Here is a 24,260-nt window from a genome sequence, read left to right as displayed (position 1 = left end):
TTATCTTCGTTCTTTTAAATTTTTATAAATTCAAATAAAAAACGAATCCATCTTTTTTCAGTTTCAGTTTAAGCCAGAACTGTTAAAATTGTTTCTAAGCACCATAAAAGTTACTCGAACAACAGTTATAAGCGGCTTTTCATGGAGTAGCATATTTATTGTTCACAGTGGTAAAGAACAATGAAAGCAATCTTCGACGGAAGTTCTTATTACTGCAGAGATTAAAGACAATACTAGGATAATAATAACGGAAGATTGAAAGCTTTAGATCAATTTGCAACCAAAAATTCCATTATCGGCTAAAGATAGCAGAGCCGCAACCTCTTTTATTCTGATGCAAAAGTACCACAGTATTAGTACAAATTGTTCCTTCAAGTGCAATCGTAAACATTTGCCGAGACGTGAATTCACTGGGATTGTTGGAAATGTCACGATCTGTAATGTGCAGTAGATGAAAGTGCAGAATCATAAACGAATTTTGCTACTTTTCTGTATTCACATACAGCAGTAATGTTATTCATAGATTCTTCTATTACTAATACACGTTATTCATAGGTTTTACTATTGGTAATATGTGTTGGGAATGCCTTCCCCACTCCTGAAATACCTTTCGCAGTTAGTTTGCTTTTAAATGTGATTGACTGTATCTGCCATCAATAAAATTAGCATCGTATGTACTCAATACTAAACACCTCATAGAGGCCTGCGGAGTACATGTATAGACAGAGTAGTTATTATCTGTCTTACAAGGGGAGACCACGAAGTTCGGATCATGGTTTACTTCGAACTTCGTACACTTTTAGTAGTCCATTAGGACACCATAATGTGCAAGCGGCAAGGCATATAGCTTAGATGATTTCGAGAAAATCCCAAGAGAAGTTTTACGCGTCATCTATGTACCAATCCGCTGCGATCCTGTGCACGAGTTGGCGGCGATCATGTGGTTACCGTTCAAACACTGCAATCGGTGGCTCGCTGGATCGAGTCCTGTTCATGTTTTCTTTTCTTTTGTTTTTAATTTACATTTCTTTCAACACTAGTCATATTATTTCGTACATATTACATCTGAAACGTAATATGATTAAAAGACACATGTACTTGCCTGAACTTTTATGGAATTTCCAATGTTATTTAGTTGTCTGCTAATTTTTATTATTTGCAACAAGTATTATACTCATAATTATAGAACAAGTAAACGACCAAACACAAATTTTTTCCTGAAAATGTATTCCTACCGTGACTGTCGAGATCCCTAATACCTACAATCGAGTATAGTACCGAGAAATGCTTTGGATCAAGACGTTTCGATCTGCAGACACAGGTTTCAAGGACGAGATATAAACTTTGAAAGCTCAAGTCAAACATCGATAAATAATGCTGTAAATACCTTCATTCACTAATATAGTGAGTTACAATATGCCAGAATATGATGATAATGTAAGATTAATTGCCGGATGTGCTTTCAACATTATAAGTTATAGGATAGTATTCTTCATACAGACACAAATTAAAACGGCATCTACTACATCGAATGAATGCAGTTTTCAGCATGCACAAGGAATCTTCAGAGTTTCTAAGGAAAACAAATCTGGTTGACATTTTGAAAATTTGCTCTTTCTTCTAATAATTTGGATGCAAACCACGCGTAACGCAATAGTGTCGTAACTGTCGATGGCTAAAATTGGCGATGTGGCATTGAATGTATTTTAATAACACCTTCACGAGAAACAATTTCTCGTTCGTTGTCAATCAAATATGAACAAATCTGAAGGCGCTTGATAAAGTTTTTAACTTGGCTAGAGAAATAAAAGTAGCATAATTTTTGTTGCTGTAATAAAAACTGGTAAACAGCCAAATAACACTGATAATTCAATAAAGTTCAGGGAAATTAACGTGTCATCATTATACTATCTTTCAAATGTAATGTGTACCAAGTAATGTGACTAGTGTTAAAACAAATATAATTTAAAAGAAAAAATAGATGAACGGGACTCGATCCAGCGATCCACCGCTTAAGGAGCTTGAACGCTGACCGCATGACCTCTGCCAGCTCGTACTCAGTGCCGCAATGCACCGGTACATCATTGACGCTTAAAACTTCTCTTGCGATTTTCTTGAAGTCACCTAAGTAGTACGCCTTACTACTTGTAGACGATTTTGAGTCCTGGACTATTAAAAAGATACAAAGTTTGTAGTAAATCCAAGATGCGAAAGTCATGACATCCCCTTGTTAGAACATTGTCCTAGGCTAGCATCGTTGTGTGCTTCTGAATTCTGAATTTGTCTTCTGGATTGTAACACAAGTTTGCCGTCCAATTAGTTACTGTAAATCTTATATATTTACGCTACCCTGTCACACTCATGCGTCCTCTTAAAGACGGAGCCACGCGGGGTAGCCGCGCGGTCTGTGGCGTCTTGTCACGGTCCGCGTGGCTTCCCCCGTCGGAGGTTCGAGTCCTCCCTCCGGCATGGGTGTGTGTGTCGTCCTTAGCGTCAGTTAGTTTAAGTTAGATTAAGTAAAGTGTAAGCTTAGGGACCGATGACCTCAGCAGTTTGGTCCCATAAGACCTTACCACAGAATTCCAGTTTCCTTAAAGACGCAACGAGCAATTCCAACAGCTGAATGCTTAACTTCAGTACTCCACAGCGAATGACATGCACGTCTTTCAGGTCATCTTACTAGTACACTCTTTATTTTGTCGCTCATAAGATAGTTCTATCCCATACTTCCCTGCGTATATACCTTACATTTAATAGTAGATTTATTCCTTTTACATACACCGATGAGCCAAAATGTTATGACCACTGCCCGGCCTAAGATGCGGATTGCAAATAACCGACTGTGGCTGAGAGCAGATTGTTATGGCCTTGGCGCCTGGGAACGATTATCCCGGAAACGGTGAATCTGGTAGGCTGTGCGCTTACTAGTATCTTTAGAGTCTGTGTAAAGTGCTTGAAGAACTGTAAAATCACAAGTAATCGACAAGATGTTGTTGATCATTGACTCTCATCAGGGAAGGTCGAAGTAGTATGCTTGCACGCTCTGTAAAGAATGGCCGGTGATCTGTGGCATGTGTGATAACAGCACAAATCTGGTGCAGGTACATATATTTCGGAGCACACTGTTCAGAGAACAATACTGAACATGGTTACACCAGGCCGATGGACATGCCCAAATACGCCATTTTCCAGGCGAGAGGTGCTCGATACATGCAGAGCACCATGGTCACAAGCCTTCGAAGGCAGTTTATGTTATGGGGGACATCCACGCGGGATTCCGTAGGATCTGTGGTAGTAATCGAAGACACCATGACAGCCGTGGACTACATGAACAATATTGCGGACCACCAGCATGCCTTCCCCGTTCACAATGACATCTTCCAGCAGGATAACAGTCCATGTCACAAGTTCAGAAACGTGCTGCAGCCGTTTGAGTAGCATGATAGTGAACTCTCATTCATGTCTTGGCCATTAAATTCGCTAGATCTGAACCCAATGGAACACACCTGGGAGACTATCGGGCGCCAGCCCCGTGCACGCATACAACGACCACGTGATTTATAGAAACTGCCTGTGTTTACACATCTGGCGCCACATATCTCCAGGTATCTACTATGGACTTGTCGAATCCATGTCACGCCTAACTGCATTTAACTGACACGGTATATGAGATACGATGGTCACTAAAGTTCTTGGTTTGCTTTTGAGTGTTTTGTGATCCCACAGATGTCTTACAGAAATGAATGAGGCCTACCGACTACCTGTAACATTACACAAACTGTTGTATTCAGAGATATGAGAAGAGTTTTATTTATTTGTTCTCTTTACAGATTGTTCTCGTGATATCTACAATAAATCATATAAACCCATACAAGTGAGGGTAATAATTATTACTACATGTTACATACTAATAACGCGATGTGCACAATGGATAAAATATTTTCACTCCCAAAGTGTCGTAAGGCTAATACCGTTTAACACCACCTCGCGCCTTGATAATGGCCTTATCAATTAGGAAAGGTTCCAATGGTTCAAATGGCTCTGAGCACTATGGGACTCAACTGCTGAGGTCATTAGTCCCCTAGAACGTAGAACTAGTTAAACCTAACTAACCTAAGGACATCACAAACATCCATGCCCGAGGCAGGATTCGAACCTGCGACCGTAGCGGTCTTGCGGTTCCAGACTGCAGCGCCTTTAACCGCACGGCCACGTCGGCCGGCAATTAGGAAAGGAAGAGGGTCCACAGATATTTCGGGTATAACATTTCCAACTGAATCCACTCACTGATGATTAGACGCCATAGACCTTCTAAACTGAGGTTATGCTTATGGCTACGTTTCACCCACTGTCCAAAGAGTCCCTAACATGTTCTGTGGGGTTAGGATCGGGTGATTTAGAGGGCCAGTCGAAGCACGATATTCTCGAGTGTTCCTCGAACGTGAACGTAATTGAGGAGTCCTGCGAACACTGCTGCCGCTTCTTGGACGGCAAGAATGCTCACAGCATGTTCATCATGAAAATGTAGAAGAAAAGACAACACTTGGTCACCTAGAATGTTGAAATAAACGTCCCGGTACGTTATGACGGTTACCTACATGAGTGGGTCTCGGTCATGATACGAAAAACACACCCAAAACATCACGAAACCCTACACAACCTGCGGATAAAACACCTCTTTGGACCGCCGGCGCACGCATCGCCTTTAATCATTTGAAAAGAGACGAAATCGCGACTCATCGGACCACACATCAACCAGTTACTGTCCAATTTCTCTGCAGTTTGGACCATTGAAGCTGTGAAGCTCCATATGCCTCTGTGATCAATTGCCTTTTGCTATGTACCTGACTCTAAATGCCGGTTCCATGCAGTTCAGTTTCCAATGTTCACTCGAAAACTGTGTAAGACTGACTTGCATTCCTTGAAAACAGAAATATTGTGAGGTTTAGATCCGAGTTACTAACAAAGTTTGGCACTCATCCCCTGTCCCTTTTGGTTAGGATCGTTTTACTCTGAAATAATTCATGGTAATGAAGTCGGTCGGTTGCATGGAATCATTGTAATAAGACAGGTACTACAACTGGCCATACCAAACGATGACTCTGCAGATTGATGTCAGGACCAGTTAAACATGTCAAAACTAGGACCCAACTAAAGCAACGGCAGTGGCATTCCTGTCTCATTATCACGATGCGTGCGTCGTACACTCCTGGAAATGGAAAAAAGAACACATTGACACCGGTGTGTCAGACCCACCATACTTGCTCCGGACACTGCGAGAGGGCTGTACAAGCAATGATCACACGCACGGCACAGCGGACACACCAGGAACCGCGGTGTTGGCCGTCGAATGGCGCTAGCTGCGCAGCATTTGTGCACCGCCGCCGTCAGTGTCAGCCAGTTTGCCGTGGCATACGGAGCTCCATCGCAGTCTTTAACACTGGTATCATGCCGCGACAGCGTGGACGTGAACCGTATGTGCAGTTGACGGACTTTGAGCGAGGGCGTATAGTGGGCATGCGGGAGGCCGGGAGGACGTACCGCCGAATTGCTCAACACGTGGGGCGTGAGGTCTCCACAGTACATCGATGTTGTCGCCAGTGGTCGGCGGAAGGTGCACGTGCCCGTCGACCTGGGACCGGACCGCAGCGACGCACGGATGCACGCCAAGACCGTAGGATCCTACGCAGTGCCGTAGGGGACCGCACCGCCACTTCCCAGCAAATTAGGGACACTGTTGCTCCTGGGGTATCGGCGAGGACCATTCGCAACCGTCTCCATGAAGCTGGGCTACGGTCCCGCACACCGTTAGGCCGTCTTCCGCTCACGCCCCAACATCGTGCAGCCCGCCTCCAGTGGTGTCGCGACAGGCGTGAATGGAGGGACGAATGGAGACGTGTCGTCTTCAGCGATGAGAGTCGCTTCTGCCTTGGTGCCAATGATGGTCGTATGCGTGTTTGGCGCCGTGCAGGTGAGTGCCACAATCAGGACTGCATACGACCGAGGCACACAGGGCCAACACCCGGCATCATGGTGTGGGGAGCGATCTCCTACACTTGCCGTACACCACTGGTGATCGTCGAGGGGACACTGAATAGTGCACGGTACATCCAAACCGTCATCGAACCCATCGTTCTACCATTCCTATACCGGCAAGGGAACTTGCTGTTCCAACAGGACAATGCACGTCCGCATGTATCCCGTGCCACCCAACGTGCTCTAGAAGGTGTAAGTCAACTACCCTGGCCAGCAAGATCTCCGGATCTGTCCCCCATTGAGCATGTTTGGGACTGGATGAAGCGTCGTCTCACGCGGTCTGCACGTCCAGCACGAACGCTGGTCCAACTGAGGCGCCAGGTGGAAATGGCATGGCAAGCCGTTCCACAGGACTACATCCAGCATCTCTACGATCGTCTCCACGGGAGAATAGCAGCCTGCATTGCTGCGAAAGGTGGATATACACTGTACTAGTGCCGACATTGTGCATGCTCTGTTGCCTGTGTCTATGTGCCTGTGGTTCTGTCAGTGTGATCATGTGATGTATCTGACCCCAGGAATGTGTCAATAAAGTTTCCCCTTCCTGGGACAATGAATTCACGGTGTTCTTATTTCAATTTCCAGGAGTGTATATACAGATGGGTCCAAGTCTAGTAAAGACGCTCGAAGTGCTTATTGGGTACCACGAAGCAAACAACAAGCCCTGTTCAAGCTGGATCCACACTCCACTATTATTGACATCCTTGCTGATTGCCATTTTGGAAGCCCTGTTGTTCACACAGACGTCCACGTCAGACGTAATGGTCATCCTGTGTGATAGTACCTCAGGCCTACAACTGATTACAAACCATCATCATAGTTCTACCAACCACATAGTGGCAGCAATTGTCGATTGTGTTTCGAGTGCAGAGGAACTGTCGCAACATCGTGATGGTGTGGATGAAAGGCCATTCTAGGATACCTGGCAATGAGAAAGTAGATGCCGTAGAAAAGCAGGTGTCTCTGCTTGGAGCTATTAAATATGATAAACTTCCTCACAGATATGATACCCATGCTCAGAAAGCGGTTGTCCTCAAATGGTTCAAATGGCTCTGAGCACTATGGGACTCAACATCTGAGGTCATCAGTCCCCTAGACTTAGAACTACTTAAACCTAAGCACATCACACACATCCATGCCCGAGGCAGGATTCGAACCTGCGACCGTAGCAGCAGCGCGGTTCCGGACTGAAGCACCTAGAAACGCTCGGCCACCGCGGCCGGCGGTTGTCCTCAGACTGGCAGGAAGAATGGTCGTGGACATCTAAAATCAAAGGCAGTCACTACGCACTAGTTCATTCCACGATCCCAAGAGTACCATGTTATGATAAGGCACAAATATCAAGGAGCTTCACGACAATTACAGCACGGCTGAAATTTAATCATTGGAAGTTCAACCAACGCCTCTATCGGCTCAACATTAACGCCAACCCTCTATACGTTTGAGGAGGGGAAGAATATCCAAAGAATATACAGGGTGACAATTATTGAACTATATGAAATAAAATCGTCATCACTTCTGAACGGTTCGCGATAGGACGTTGAAGCTGCGCATTCGACCGCAGGGTGTGATGGGAATTAGTATGTGCAACCGCACGCGCCTTGTTGTTGCCGATCATTTGCACATGAATGTGTCACGGTACGTGCCTGAGCGTATTGCGCTTGTGAAAGCCTACTATGCGAGAAATAGCAACCCATCTGCGGCTCAAAGGAAGTTTGGACAGAGTTCAAGCTAAATACAACCAGTTCAAGTGTGCTAACAATCGAGAATTTGATTTGCAAGTTTGAGAGAACAGGTAGTATTCATGATAACAGTGTTGGTAATGTTGGTCGTCCAAAAAGGGCGAAAACACCTGAAAACCTCTAAAGTCACGCGCTATGTTTCAAAACAGCTCCAGGAAATTGATCAGACGAGCTGCACAACAGGTGAGCATCAACTGGGAGACGCTGCTACAAATTGTTGTTGAAGACCTGCAGCTCTTCCCATACAAAATTCAAACCTATCAACTATTAAGCCCCAGGGCCATGGAAAAACGGTTGTGTTTCGCCAACACGATTGTCCACAGAATTAACGAACAGAACTTTGATGGTTTGGTTAGCGACGGCCGGCCGCGGTGGTCGAGCGGTTCTAGCACTTCAGTCCGGAGCCGCGCGACTGCTACGGTCGCAGGTTCGAATCCCGCCTCGGGTATGGATGTGTGTGATGTCCTTAGGTTAGTTAGGTTTAAGTAGTTCTAAGTTATAGGGGACTGATGACCTCCGATCTTAAGTCCCATAGTGCTCAGAGCCAGTTGAACCAGCCAGTTTAGCGACGAAGCTCACTTTCACTTGGATAGGGTCGTCAATAAACAAAAGTGGCGCATTTGGGGGACTAAGAATCAGCATTTCGCGATCTAGAACGCTCTTCACCCTCAACGGTTGACTGTGTGATGCGCAATGTCCAGTCACGATATAATCGATGCTATATTCCTTTATGGTACCTAACGGACGGTACGTGAAGGTTTTTGGAAGACGATTTCATCCCCATTATCCAAAGTGACCTTGATTTCGACAAGATGTGGTTCACGCAAGGCGGAACTCGACCCCATCGAAGCAGGAGCACTGCTGTCCTGGAGGAGCACTTTGGGGATACCCAGAGGCCACTGGCATGGGCCTCAGTTGGCAGCCATATTCTCAGGATCTGAACACATACGACTCCATTTTGTGGGGCTGTATTAAAGACAGTGCACAGCAATAACCTCATAGCCAGTGCTGAGCTGAAACCAGCTATTCAGGAGGTCATCGACAGCATCGATGTTCCGACACTTAAGCGAGTCATGCAGAATTTATGTCTTTTTTCATATTCAGTCATTGTCACCCTCCATTTCTACAGTATCCTCAGAACACGTATCACACGAACGTCCTTGCAAGTTATCTTCGCGATCTTGGTCATCAGTTCCCAAGTAGCCTCCAAATCTTGTTCGCGTTCAACGATGAAGCAACGTATAAGCTACAGTACGTGTTTGTCAACGGTGCCAATATCAAGATATAGCTCCCTATGCTGCTACACTAGTGCTCCTGATACTTACACCCAAACCACCAGACGTCAGACTCTCAGGTCGATACCAAACGTTGTGTGTCGATGGAGTACCAACCAAAACACCGATTTAGTTCGTGCTGTGTGCTATCGTCCAGTAGACCAGAACTACGGAGTATAGGAAAAGCGTATCTGTGAGGTGTGAATGAGAAGGTCGCTGGTATGTGAGCTGGTAGCGCGTTGGGTCGTCGTGTTGACGGTCCCGATTTGCCGGCACGGTAGCTCAGCGTGTTCGATCAGAGGGTTAGTTGCTCTCTGTAATAAAAAACCGAAGGATCAACGATGAATCTGAACAGGTGTCATGGGACGTCCGCCCCGAACAAATGCAACAAACAATAACGAACAAAATGAGATCAACAACAACAAAACAAAGAGTTTGAAGTTTCTTAACAGTTTACGCGTGAAATTGTTATATGGCAGAACATGTTTCTGGCATGTGAAAGAACGTTTCGGAGTTTGTAGCATTGTCCTTTTGGCAGTCTGTTTTCACTTCGTTAGTTGAAAGTAACAAACCTATAGTATACATTTGTATAACACCACACCTATGTGTACAAATGTACTCTAACTTTCAACTAACGAAACGAAAACAGACTTCTAAAAGAATAGTGCTACAAACTCCGAAACGTCCTTTCACATGTCAGAAAAATGTTCTCCCATACAACAATTTCACGCGTAAACTGTAAAAATAGAAAAAAAAACAACACCAGTGCTGGGATTTGAACTTGGGACCATTAGCACTACGATCGCATGCTCTACCAGCTCACCTACCAGAGCCCTTCACAGGTTCTGTCACAAATACTAATTTCCCGTACTCCGTGGTTCTGGTGTTACTTTCAGTTAGCATTTACACATGTTGTACTGGACGACAGCACACAGCACGAACTAAATCGGTGTTTTGGTTGATACTCTATCGACACACAACGTTTGCTACCGAACTGGGTGTCTGACGTCTGAAGGTTTGGGTGTTAGGATGCCAGGGGAAGACCAAAGTGCAATTAACTGACTGTATCCTGTCGTATTACTCTGCAGGCCATGGAAGCTTAGCCTCTAAATTAGGTAATCATCGACCTAGACAAATATTCAGTTGTATATCCGGAGCTTTTTGAAACAATTCTTACAGGACATACAAAGAACATTTTATTCATAATTTAGATAAATATTCATTCATTTGGACTCAATTTGGAATATCTTAAACGTCTACCAACGGCGATTTATTATTTCTTCTTGTGTTAGCAGTAGGATTTTTGTAGTATACTAATACTATCTATTCTGTGTTACATTTTCGTCTTGTTACTCGTTTTAGTATACTCTGATTGTAAAACTTGTTTTATGTCGAATCAGTCCTTTGTTAGTCCTATTTTACATTGTACCTGGATACAACTTAAAATAATGTCACTATGAATTGTCAAATCTAATTATAATATAACATGTCCTGTGTTTGGATGGTTGAATGGCACGTTCCGAAAGATAATAAATTTAAAAAAAATTATATTCGGAATGAGTTAAGTAAGACGTAACACCACTTTTATTTCCTTAACGGTTACACATGTCGAAACGCGGTTTTTGGTAAATGTTAGAGCCTCGAGGCGCACGTATGTTTTTGTTCGGTAAATGTTTGTAGCGCTGGTATCAACTGAGATATTAAAGTAAGTACATTTCTTTAAATCTACATCTATATCTACAATCTGAAAATCACCGTGAGGTGCATGGCTGAGGGTACGTCCCATTGTACCAGTTACTAGGGTTTCTTTCTGTTCCATCACGTATGGAGCGCGGGAAGAGTGTTTGAATACCTCTGTGCGTGCAGTAATTATTCTAATCTTATCCTCACTACCCCTGCGCGAGTAGTATATTCCTAGAGTAATCATTTAAACTTGTTTCTTGAAACTTTGTTAATAGACTTTTTCGGGGAAGTTTACGTCTGTCTTCAAGAGTCTGCCATTTCAGTTCAAAAAAATGGCTCTGAGCACTATGGGACTCAACTGCTGAGGTTATTAGTCCCCTAGAACTTAGAACTAGTTAAACCTAACTAACCTAAGGACATCACAAACATCCATGCCTGAGGCAGGATTCGAACCTGCGACCGTAGCGGTCTTGCAGTTCCAGACTGCAGCGCCTTTAACCGCACGGCCACTTCGGCCGGCCATTTCAGTTCCTTCAGCATCTCTGTGACATGGAACTGTATACTTTTTGTAACTGCATTAGATAGCTCTTGAGAAGACAATTACTGTGATATAGCGTTCGTTGATGTTGACGTTGAAACCTGTCGTAAAAAATTCGAGAAATGCCCTAGAATGTGAGAGATCACGGTGGCCGGAAACAGCATTTGTGGTGCAAACACTGCCAAGCATGCGTCTGGGACCAGGCTGCGTTGTTGTATTACCGTAAGGTAGGCCTGCGCTACGAGAATAAAGATGTATTTCCGCTTGAACCAACTTACGACCTAGATTCAGGTTCACCTACGGATATTGTTTATGGAAATACGACATAGGCAAGAACCTAGCGCATCACAAAGTGCTTAGGAAAACTATTTCACATTTGTGTAGCGTCCAAGATTTACGTGAGCTGAAACAGAGAATAAAAACGTCTTATACGCTGCAAAAAGCAACTACTGTATTAAATATATAAATGTTAGAACGGAGATTTGACCTATCTTTTCCTGAACTTGGCTGTGTGCTTCTTACAAAGGAACCTCCCCATCGCACCCCCCTCAGATTTAGTTATAAGTTGGCACATTGGATAGGCCTCGAAAAACTGAACACAGATCAATTGAGAAAACAGGAAGAAGTTTTGTGGAACTGTGAAAAAATAAGCAAATTATACAAACTGAGTAGTTCATGGGAAGATACGCAATATCAAGGACATTCGGAATGCAGGAGCGCTATGGTCTCGTGGTAATGTGAGCAGCGGCGGAACGATAGGGCCTTGGTTCAAATCTTCGATCGAGTGAAAATTTTAATTTTTTATTTTTAGTTTATGTGACAAACTCTTATGTTTTCATCACTTTTTGGGAGTGATTATCACATCCACAAGGAAACCTAAATCGGGCAAGGTAGAAGAATCTTTTTACCCATTCGCCAAGTGTACAAGTTAGGTGGGTCGACAACATATTCCTGTCATGTGACGCACATGCCGTCACCAGTGTCGTATAGAATATATCAGACATGTTTTCCCGTGGAGGAATCGGTTGACCTATGACCTTCCGATCAAATGTTTTCGGTTCCCATTGGAGAGGCACGTCCTTTCGTCTACTAATCGCACGGTTTTGCGATGCGGTCGCAAAACAAAGACACTAAACTTATTACAGTGAACAGAGACGTCAGTGAACGAACGGACAGGTAATAACTATGTAAAAATAAAGAAAGTAAAATTTTCACTCGAGAGAAGACTAGAACCAAGGACTTCTCGTTCTGTAGCTGCTCACGCTACCACTGGACCACGCCGCTCCTGAGCTCACACTCTCATGATGTTGTCTATGTGGTCCATGGACTACTCAGTTTGTATATTTTGCTTATTTTTTCACAGTTCCACACAACTTCTTCCTGTTTTCTCAATTGATCTGTGTTCAGTTTATCAAGGCCTATCCACTGTGCCAACTTATAACTAAATCTGAGGGGGGTGCGATGGGGAGGTTCCCTTGTTAGAGGTAAAATACATGCTGTCGGACAACTATCTCTACCTCCACTTCTCTAAGTTACATCATATGAGATACATTCGTTGAACTAAACATTTTATTAAAACCACTGTGGTGACCACATGTACACCGCAAAATTCATATTATTCTTAGTGAAACGTTGTTTCATGCTGAACGTAAGTGCATAATGACAGTGTTACCACCTACCTGCAATACACGCTGTCGACTTATTTGACATTGCAGTGCAATTTAGTACACATGTAAATGAAATAAAAAAATTACTAACGCTGATTTGGCAAACACCCAAATCACATAACATAAATTTTGTCTTAAAAAAATAAATTTGTCCTTTATTTAAGCATGTGTTCAAACTGTTGACCATGGACTGAAAGGAACATGTTCTATCGCCGTTCGAAAGAACGATGCTCAAATGTAGTTACAGTGGCTGATATGGTAAAGTATGCACTGGCGATTCAACGACACGTATTGTCTGGTGTAGTTGGGGCTTCGTCGTAGACTGCATCTTTGAGCGCTCCCCAAGGAAAGAAATCAAGAAGAGTCAAATTGGGGACCTCTCAGACCATATGACAAGATAATTTCGTCCTATCTAACGTCCAGGAAAGTTCTCCTTGAGTATTCGGGTTGCAACACGGGACGATTGAGCTGGAAAACCGTCGTGTTGCATCCACATATACTGTACCTCTTCTAGAAGAACCGGCGGAATGTTAGTCATAAAGTGTGCGTGCCAACGTGTATTTAGAACGCTTGAAGTTCAAATGGTTCAAATGGCTCTGAGTTCTATGGGACTTAACATCTGTGGTCATCAGTCCCCTAGAACTTACAACTACTTAAACCTAACTAACCTAAGGACATCACACACATCCATGCCCGAAGCAGGATTCGAACCTGCGACCGTAGGGGCCACGCGGTTCCAGACTGAAGCGCCTAGACCCGCACAGCCACACCGGCCGGCAAACGCTTGAAGTGAAGTAAGGTCCCACAACGTAATTTCCTATGATGCCGCACCACACGTTTACGCTACACGGCCGTTGATGTTGCACCTGACAAATCCAGTGTGAATTTTCAGCTGCCCAGATGTGCATGTTATGGCTGGCTCTGAGCACTATGGGACTTAACATCTATGGTCATCAGTCCCCTAGAACTTAGAACTACTTAAACCTAACTAACCTGAGGACATCACACAACACCCAGTCATCACGAGGCAGAGAAAATCCCTAACCCCGCCGGGAATCGAACCCGGGAACCCGGGCGTGGGAAGCGAGAACGCTACCGCACGACCACGAGCTGCGGACTGTGCATGTTATGCAAATTTACGTTAGTGTGGTCAGTAAACGTTGCTTCATCGGTAAATAGCACACGTTGGAAAAACGTACGGTCGTCTCTCAGTTGCTGAAGGGCAAACCAACAAAACTGTGTACGACGTTCGGAATCACGGTCGTCGAGTGCCTGATGTAGTGATAGGGATGGAAACTCTGTCGATGCAGGATACGAATGACACTCGTCTGGCTGATTCCACATTCGTTGGCAATATGTCTCGTACCAGTGTGCAGATTCATTAGCGTCGTAGCCAGAACAGCTTCTTCGTGTTCTCTGTCAGTTGTAGTCTCTTTTCTTATTCTCTTTTTGACGTTCAAGCAGCCTGTCTGCACTAGCGTCTTAATAATCGGTGCAACTGCCTGGCGCGTCGGACATGGCGATCCGGATAGGTAGCCCTGCACTGCTGTTCTCTTTCTACGGCATTTCTTTTGCATTAGCAGTGTAAATGTAGTATATCCAATTTCTCCTTATTGGTGTACATGTCTGCATGCAAGGAATGTTGAAGCAGACAAAGTAAACAGGCAAATGTGTTCACATTCTGACATAACGTAGCACGAGGGCTCTGCCTGGTGGAGTTTGCACCGCTAATACCGATTTCGGCCACCGTGCTCTTAAATTTTAGGACATTTCTCGATTTTTTTACGATAGGTTTTAACGTCAACAGTAACAAAAGCTATATCACTTCTCAAGGGCGATCGAATGCTATTATGAAAACCATACGGGTCCATTTTTTTTAAAGTACTTTCTTCAATATCTCCGTTGATACCATCGCTGAAAACATTAATTAAACAAAAAGTACGTCCCCCTCGACGCTCTAACATTTGCCGAAAACCGCGTTTCGGTATGTGATTCACTCTGTATATTGTGAAAATAAATGGTATTATAACATTCCCTTGTGGTACCCCCGAAGCTACTTTTACGTTTGAGTATTTCTAAATGTACGTCTACCGAGTGAGGTGGCGCACACTGGACTCGCATTCGGGAGGACGACGGTTCAAACCCGCGTACGGTCATCCTGCTTTAGGTTTTCCATGATTTCCCTAAATCGTTTCAGGCAAAAGCCGGGATGGTTTCTTTGAAAGGGCGTGACCAATTTCCTTCGACATCCTTCCCTAATTCGAGCTTGTGCCCCGTCTCTAATGACCTCATTGTCGAAGGGACGTTAAACTCTAATCTCCTCCTCCTCCTCCTCCACCCCCCCGCCACCTCCTCCTACTCCTCCTCCTCCTCCTACTCCATCCCCTCCCCCGCCTCCTCCTCCTCATCTCAGCACACCGTCTGCAGTACCCTTTGCGTTTTGCTGCAGATTAGTGGCATACAGTACGTAAGAATTTGGTTTCTAGTGCCTAGCGCGGTGTTTCGGCTGGTGCAGAGGTCATCTAGTTGTTTATAAGTGAAATTACGACTTAATATAGTCAGTCTGTACTGTTGTATTTATTGTGGAGTTAGCTGACTCTACGTCATCGTACAATACCAGACTAACAGGCTCACTAAACGACGTGGTGCAGTGTTCAAAGCATTTGCAAGATATTTGTAAGAAGTGGGGTTTAAATCCCCGCTAGGCTAGCCCGATTTGCTTCCATGGCTTCCCAAAATCGCCTGAAGTGAACAGTTGTATAGTTTTTGCCACAATACAAGAGGCAGTTCGTTCGTCTACGTTTTCTCAAGGGCTTAGTATCCAATCTATTATGACACTGACCTAGATAGGACGCTTAACTCCGTCTCCCTCTCCCCCTTCCCACCTCCTTCTTCTCTTTTTTTGGAATAGAACTGAATTCATAACAATTTGCAGTATTCACCTTTCGGACAATTTTGTTGTTGGCCAATATTTGGCATGTACGTAGTTACGTAATGTTCGTTCCATATCGACGAATTTAAAGAACTAGGACATTAGCCGCACGAGAACGACAGACAGCGCATTTTCGATATTATATTTCTACAGCTGTATTTGTGCTCATCAAACAGTTTACAATGAGTGACGAAGTAAATAGAATATACACTCTCAGAAACAATGTATTCGGACACACCTGTGTAATGCGAAATTAAGCACTAGAAGTCACGAGAGGCGGACCGCCAGTATAAAAGGAGACGAGGAGTCTTATGTCGTCAGTAGTGAAGCAGTAACACCAAGAAGCGTCTATCAGGAGACGTCATAACTTCTGATGTGGACTACTGATTAGATGTCATTTAAGTAACAGATTCAACAATGATGTTTCAGTCTTTTTAAAGTTGCCAAAGTCGACTATTACTGATGTGATTGTAAAGTGGGAACACGAAGCGACAACCACAGCTAAATCAAGATCAGACTGACCTCATGTACTGACGGATATAGACCTTGCTGAGGGTAGTGCAAAAATTTAGTGAAATCAACGGAAGGAAACATTCGTCAGTTCCAAGTTGCTACCAGCAGTCCAGATAGCACAATGACTGTGCGTAGCAAGATAAAAAGAATGGGGCACAGCTGTCGAACAGCTTCTTGCAAATCACACATTTCTGTAGTCACTGCTAACAAGGGAACCTCCCCATCGCACCCCCATCAGATTTAGTTTAAGTTGGCACAGTGGATAGGCCTTGAAAAACTGAACACAGATCAATCGAGAAAACAGGAAGAAGTTGTGTGGAACTACGAAAAAAATAAGCAAAATATACAAACTGAGTAGTCCATGTCCAAGATAGGCAACATGAAGGATAGTGTGAGCTCAGGGGCGCCGTGGTCCCGTTGTTAGCGTGAGCAGCTGCGGAACGATAGGGCCTTAGGTCAAGTCTTACCTCGAATGAGAAGTTTAATTTTTTATTTTCAGACAATTATCAAAGATCAGGCACTCACACATAATCAACTTCGCTCTCCAAAATTCTAGGACATGTTCAGATTTGCTTGGACATATGCAGGATTTGACGGTCTACACACGGAAAAATTTGAAAACGTTAAAAACATGTTTTGACAGAGCACAGGGAAAATTGTGCGACTGTGAAACTGCTGCATTCATTTGTAACAGTTACGTGACAAACTCTTATGGTTTCATCACTTTTTTGGGAGTGATTATCACATCCACAAGAAAACCTAAATCGGGCAATGTAAAAGAATCTTTTTACCCATTCGCCAAGTGTACAAGTTAGGTGGGTCGACAACATATTCCTGTCATGTGACGCACATGCCGTCACCAGTGTCGTATAGAATATATCAGACGTGTTTTCCTGTGGAGGAATCGGTTGACCTATGACCTTGCGATCAAATGTTTTCGGTTCCCATTGGAGAGGCACGTCCTTTTCGTCTACTAATCGCACGGTTTTGCGGTGCGGTCGAAAAACACAGACACTAAACTTATTACAGTGAACAGAGACGTCAATGAACGAACGGACAGATCATAGCCGGCCGCGGTGGTCTCGCGGTTCTAGGCGCGCCGTCCGGAACCGTGCGACTGCTGCGGTCGCAGGTTCGAATCCTGTCTCGGGCATGGATGTGTGTATTGTCCTTAGGTTAGTTAGGTTTAAGTAGTTCTAAGTTCTAGGGGACTGATGACCACAGCAGTTGAGTCCCATAGTGCTCAGAGCCATTTGAGCCATTTGACAGATCATAACTTTGCGAAAATAAAGAAGGCAAACTTTTCACTCGAGGGAAGACTTGAACCAAGGACCTCTCGTTCCGCAGCTGCTCATGCTAACCACGGGACCACGGCATTCCTGAGCTCAGATTCTCCTTGATGTTACCTATCACATTGACTACTCAGTTTGTATATTTTGCTTATTTTTGTCATAGTTCCATACAATTTCTTCCTGTTTTCTCGATTGATCTGTATTCAGTTTTTCAAGTCCTATCCATTGTGCCAACTTATAACTAAATCTGAGGGGGGTGCGATGGGGAGGTTCCCTTGTAAGTGATGCTTAGGCGGTGTAAGGTGCAAGGCCACTGGACAGTAGATTGACCTCAAACGAATGATTTGGAGTGATGAATCACGCTATATCCTGTGGCAATCAAATGGAAGCGTTTGGGTTTGCCGAACGGCTGGAGAACGTTACTTGCCATCATGTGTACTGTCAACAGTGAAGTAAAGAGGAGGTGGTGTTACGGTAAGGGAGTGTCTCTAGTGGTTAGGGTATGGTCCACTTATTGTGCTTAATAAAACACGAAATGCGGAAGCATAGGAACTCATTTTACGGCACTGTGTATTGCGAACAGTAGAGGCTCAGTTCGGAGACGATTGTTATTTGTATAAGCATGACATTGCACCCTGTCATAAAGTAGCATCTTCGAGGCAATGGCTTTGTGGGCAATAACTTTCATGTAGTTGACTGACATGCCCAGGTTTCCGACCTTAATCCAATGGAACCTTTGAGATGAGTTAGAGCATCAACTTCGCTCCAGACCCCATCGTCCCACATCACTACATTTTATGTTTTCGGCTCTCAAGGAAGAATGGGCTGCTCTTCCTCCACAGACATTCAGACACCTCATTCAGGTGTCCTCAGCAGAGTTCAAGCCGTCACAAAGGCGGTCAGACACTCGCCATATTAATGTTTACCAGTAAGTGTTCGGATACTTTTGATTAAATCGTGAGCTACTACCACCCATCCTTCCTCTCTTTCAATTGTAAATGTTCAGCGGAAAGGACGACTGTTGGTTAACCACTATATAAACTTGAATATCTCTAACAATGACTTTGCTGGGATTTGCGTTTTTGGCATTTTTATAGGAAACCTCAGCGTGGTGCATAACTCCTCTCTTGCAACGTGTGTCACTAGAATCAGTTATGGGTTTCCATGACGACATCACGCAACCTAAACAAACTTGTGACGACAGGCTTTCTTTCGCGAATCTCTTCTGTCCGCTCTGTTGATCTTACTGGAACAAAAAATTTCTGATACATAATTTTGTATAGTAGGATATACGTGGGTGAACGAATAATTGCGCTTGAAATGCTTCGTTCGTAGGACGGAGATCTGGATGCAGCCCATAGTGGGAACAGACCACTACGCGTGGGTCTCTGTAGACAACGCATATTCAAGTGGACTTAGATGTGTACCTAGTCGTCTTACGAGCTCAGCCAGTACGGGTTTAACGATCTGTCGATGAGGACATAATCGGATGGAGTACAACGGTGCAGAAGGCTTTCGGTGGTGGTCTTTCCAAGGGAATCATTCTGACATCAACATTAGTCAGTTTAGAGAAACCCCAAACAAACCTAATCCTGCATGGCCAGATCTGATGACAACCCGTCTCCTATGTGAGTCCCGTGCCTCCTTTATTAAGTCATTTCAATCGGTACGGCTACAGAACTAGGTGTTGTAGTGGTAAGGCAATTGACTCATATTCTTGAGCAAGGCGGTTCAAATCCCAATTTGGCCATCCGGATTTTGATTTTCTGTGATTTCCCTATATCGCACAGCGTGAAAACCGGGATGCTTTCTTTGAAAGGGCACTACCGATTTCCTTCCCTAACCCTCGTACGTGTTCCATCGCTAATGACCATGTCGTCTACGAAACGTTAAAGTGAAATTTTTTTCAGTACAGCTACTAAATGCAGTTATATTACTAAGGAAATGAAAGAAAAACAAGACTATTGTTGTTGTATAATATACTAATGTACGTATTTCTGTGTATGCTCGACGAATAATATTTCCAGGAAATAAAAGTATAGCACACAGACCTTCCTGTGAGATTTAACTTTAATTTACGGCATATAAATTTTACTTTCAGTTTCTTCTCTTTTACGCAACAAACAAACATTAGGAATGTATTATTATGAACTGATGAAGCATCACTCGTCCGGTGCAACTGTGGGTTCCTTGGTTGCTTTGGGCGATCGAGGAGTGGAACTGGAACGTTGTATTGTATTTCGACGTCAGAGGATGAGATGGATCGATGGCATCACAGAAGCAATGTGTTCCAACCTGGAAGGTCTACGGGAGAAGGTGCAAGACAGGAAAAAGTCGCGTGATTTGGTTCATGGGGTCACGAAGAGTCGGAACCGACTAAACGAATAGAGAGAGAGAGAGAGAGAGATTGTATTGTATTGTATGTTAACCGGGGACCTAGAAACGACGGAGAGGCTCCGTCCCCGCCACAGGCGCAGTGGTCCACAACCCCACAACGACTACCGCAGTCCACTTCACCCCTCCGCCGCCCCACACCGAACCCAGGGTTATTGTGCGGTTCGGCCCCCGGTGGAACCCCCAGGGAACGTCTCATACCAGACGAGTGTAACCCCTATGTTTGCGTGGTAGAGTAATGGTGGTGTACGCGTACGTAGAGAACTTGTTTGCACAGCAATCACCGACATAAAATAACTGAGGCGGAATAAGGGGAACCAGCCCGCATTCGCCGAGGCAGATGGAAAACCGCCTAAAAACCATCCACAGACTGGCCGGTTCACCGGACCTCGAGACAAATCGTCCGGGCGGATTCGTGCCGGGGACCACGCGCTCCATCCCGCCCAGAAAGCCGTGCGGTAGATCGCACTGCCAACCTGGCGGGCAATGAACTGGAACATGTTAAATATTAGTTCACTTTATTAAAAGAATGATAAAAATGTTTACTCAGCTTTATGCAATCCACTGCTACATGAATTTACGGAATAACTGCAACTGTTCTTGAATATTTAAGCAATACTTGAAGCACAGATTTACTAAACTGTTCTCTTTTAAGTACAAAGTTAACAAAATTCAGAATGCGAAGCTAGGGGATAGGATGTGGCTACGCTAGCACCTTGTCATTGCAGCATGCCGCGAGACATCGATATCATATGTGAAATCGATGCGAGTTGTCAAATTTACTTATGGCACCGCGAACTTTGCACAATACCACGCTTAACAATTTCCACTGCACGTTATTGTTAGCTCACTGATTTGCTTTCGGTCTTTTAAGGCATACAAGTTTTACTTCGTTTCTTATATTTAGACGGCCGGAGTTGCTGTGCGGTTCTAGGCGCTACAGTCTGGAACCGAGGGACCGCTACGGTGACAGGTTCGAATCCTGCTTCGGGCATGGATGTGTGTGATGTCCTTAGGTTAGTTAGGTTTAATTAGTTCCAAGTTCTAGGCGACTGATGACCTTAGAAGTTAAGTCGCATAGTGCTCAGAGCCATTTTTCTTATATTTCTATAATCAAGAAAAGTTAAACATCGGAAATTCCCAGTATATGTTATACGAGGGCAGTTCAATAAGTAATGCAACACATCTTTTTTCTCGGCCAATTTTGGTTGAAAAAACCGGAAATTTCTTGTGGAATATTTTCAAACATTCCCGCTTCGTCTCGTATAGTTTCATTGACTTCCGACAGGTGGCAGCGCTGTACGGAGCTGTTAAAATGGCGTCTGTAACAGATGTGCGTTGCAAATAACGGGCAGTGATCGAGTTTCTTTTGGCGGAAAACCAGGGCATCTCAGATATTCATAGACGCTTGCAGAATGTCTACGGTGATCTGGCAGTGGACAAAAGCACGGTGAGTCGTTGGGCAAAGCGTGTGTCATCATCGCCGCAAGGTCAAGCAAGACTGTCTGATCTCCCGCGTGCGGGCCGGCCGTGCACAGCTGTGACTCCTGCAATGGCGGAGCGTGCGAACACACTCGTTCGAGATGATCGACGGATCACCATCAAACAACTCAGTGCTCAACTTGACATCTCTGTTGGTAGTGCTGTCACAATTGTTCACCAGTTGGGATATTCAAAGTTTTGTTCCCGCTGGGTCCCTCGTTGTCTAACCGAACACCATAAAGAGCAAAGGAGAATCATCTGTGCGGAATTGCTTGCTCATCATGTGGCTGAGGATGACAATTTCTTGTCAAAGATTGTTACAGGCGATGAAACATGGGTTCATCACTTCGAACCTGAAACAAAACGGCAATCAATGGAGTGGCGCCACACCCACTCCCCTACCAAGAAAAAGTTTAAAGCCATACCCTCAGCCGGTAAAGTCATGGTTACAGTCTTCTGGGACGCTGAAGGGGTTATTCTGTTCGATGTCCTTTCCCATGGTCAAACGATCAACTCTGAAGTGTATTGTGCTACTCTTCAGAAATTGAAGAAACGACTTCAGCGTGTTCGTAGGCACAAAAATCAGAACGAACTTCTCCTTCTTCATGACAACGCAAGCCCTCACACAAGTCCTCGCACCCGAGAGGAGCTCACAAAACTTCAGTGGACTATTCTTGCTCATGCACCCTACAGCCCCGATCTCGCACCATCGGATTTCCATATGTTTGGCCCAATGAAGGACGCAATCCGTGGGACGCACTACGCGGATGATGAAGAAGTTATTGATGCAGTACGACGTTGGCTCCGACATCGACCAGTGGAATGGTACCGTGCAGGCATACAGGCCCTCATTTCAAGGTGGCGTAAGGCCGTAGCATTGAATGGAGATTACGTTGAAAAATAGTGTTTGTAGCTAAAAGATTGGGGAATAACCTGCTGTATTTCAATGCTGAATAAAACAACCCCTGTCTCAGAAAAAAAATGTGTTGCATTACTTATTGAACAGCCCTCGTACTTAGATCACTGATTTGTCTTCGGTCAAGTTTCGAAACATATATGTGGAATACCTGAGGTACAGTCGATGAGCACCATGTTTGAAAATGAAGGGAAGATAAGGGCTTAACGTCCAGTAGACTGCGAGGTTATTACAAACGGAGCACAAGCTCGGATCACGAAAGGATGGGGAAAGGAGTCGGCCGTGCCTCTCATAACGAACCCTCGCGGCATTTGCCTCAATGTACTTAGGGAAACCACGGAAAGGCTAAATTTGAATGGCCGGACGGGGATTTGAACTGTCGTCCTCCAGAATGCGCGTTCGTTGTGCTAACACTATTTTTGGGAGGTATGATATTTAGTGAGGAACAGACAGTAGTTCTGTGGAATACATTTTTGCTGTGATGTTACGGAACTTCCTGACACTTGATCAGACGCATGAATAAAAAAAAAAAAAAAAAAACTGGTCCCTCAAACCCGCACTCGATTAGTTGAAGATAAACTGTAGTAATGCATTTCAGATGGAACGACTTTGGTAGTCCTCTGGTTCGAGGTTTTATGAAGTTGTATGAGGTTTCTGTTGTATACTTAGAAATGTGCTTCATAAAATCGAGTGAAATAAAATACACTACCTATTACTTCCGCACATTATCTCGGTAGAGCGCAAAAAAAAAAAAAAAAAAAAAAAACAAACACGGTCATGATGTACCAAGCCATGCATCAACGTTCCTCCAAAATCTGTGACCACTGTCTTGACTATTACTCTCTCTCACTCTGTGTAAGTTTACTGAAATGTTCATTTCCTTGAGATTTTTTCACCATGCTGGTTTCATATAGCTTCAAAATTATTGTATGTTCTTATCCACTTAAACTAATGCTCGGAAATCGACAGACACTTTGTAAGTCATACATTTCTTTATCTGTAAGAATTAACTGGACCGTTTTATGCACACTGAAACTTCTCATTAAAAGTAACTGTTTCTGTTACTGTAATTTATTTAGCTAAAACCAGCATTCGTCGCGTAGTTGAAGAAATCTTGTTAAACTGTAATTAATTAGTTTTGAATTTCTCATGCTTTCAGTGAAAAGTAAAATATTTTTGTTGCTATGTTTCAGATATCTTGCACAATAGCATTAGGCTATGGAAGACCTATGGGTCAACATATCTCGTCTGGCTTGGTACCAGACCATTCATATTCCTCATAGATGCAGATGAGGTTGAGGTAAATGTCTCATTATAGTAACATGTGGTGTTTCGTGCAGTTTAACTTAGCGTGAAGTTTTACATTGTCATTTTTTTATGTTGATCGGGGTAGCTAAGAATGTCCATGTACGAATTTTCCCTTCATTAAATGTGATAAAACCATCTTTCTGGAATTTCAAATGCATTTCAAGACGTTTATGATCATCTCATATAGACCTGTATCATTCAATTTTCTCTGATTTCAGTACATTAACAACACAACAGAAATTCTAGCTTCTATTGAAGTACGCCCACAGGTATATACCTGGTGATCAAAAAGTCAGTATAAATTTGAAAACTTAATGAACCACGGAATAATGTAGTTAGAGAGGTAAAAATTGACACACATGCTTGGAATGACATGGGGTTTTATTAGAACCCCCCCCAAAAAAAAAACATCATAATGCTAGACGCGTGAAAGATCTCTTGCGCGCGTCGTTTGGTGATGATCGTGTGCTCAGCCGCCACTTT

General features: G+C 44.0%; 1 protein-coding gene across 3 annotated transcripts in view; it reads left to right on the top strand.

Moving 5' to 3' along the window:
• Positions 1 to 24,260, top strand: part of LOC126248461 (cytochrome P450 4C1-like) — a 269,044-nt gene that overhangs the window by 149,555 nt on the left and 95,229 nt on the right. For all 3 annotated transcript variants that reach the window (XM_049949466.1, XM_049949464.1, XM_049949465.1), the window contains one exon: positions 23,663 to 23,769. In XM_049949466.1, coding sequence (XP_049805423.1) covers positions 23,663 to 23,769 — 107 coding nt within the window. The remainder of the gene's footprint in view (positions 1 to 23,662; positions 23,770 to 24,260) is intronic.

This window comes from Schistocerca nitens, chromosome 3, assembly GCF_023898315.1.
Source record: "Schistocerca nitens isolate TAMUIC-IGC-003100 chromosome 3, iqSchNite1.1, whole genome shotgun sequence".
In the NCBI taxonomy this organism is placed as follows: Eukaryota; Metazoa; Arthropoda; class Insecta; order Orthoptera; family Acrididae; genus Schistocerca; species Schistocerca nitens.
This window is presented reverse-complemented; position numbering and strand designations above follow the sequence as displayed.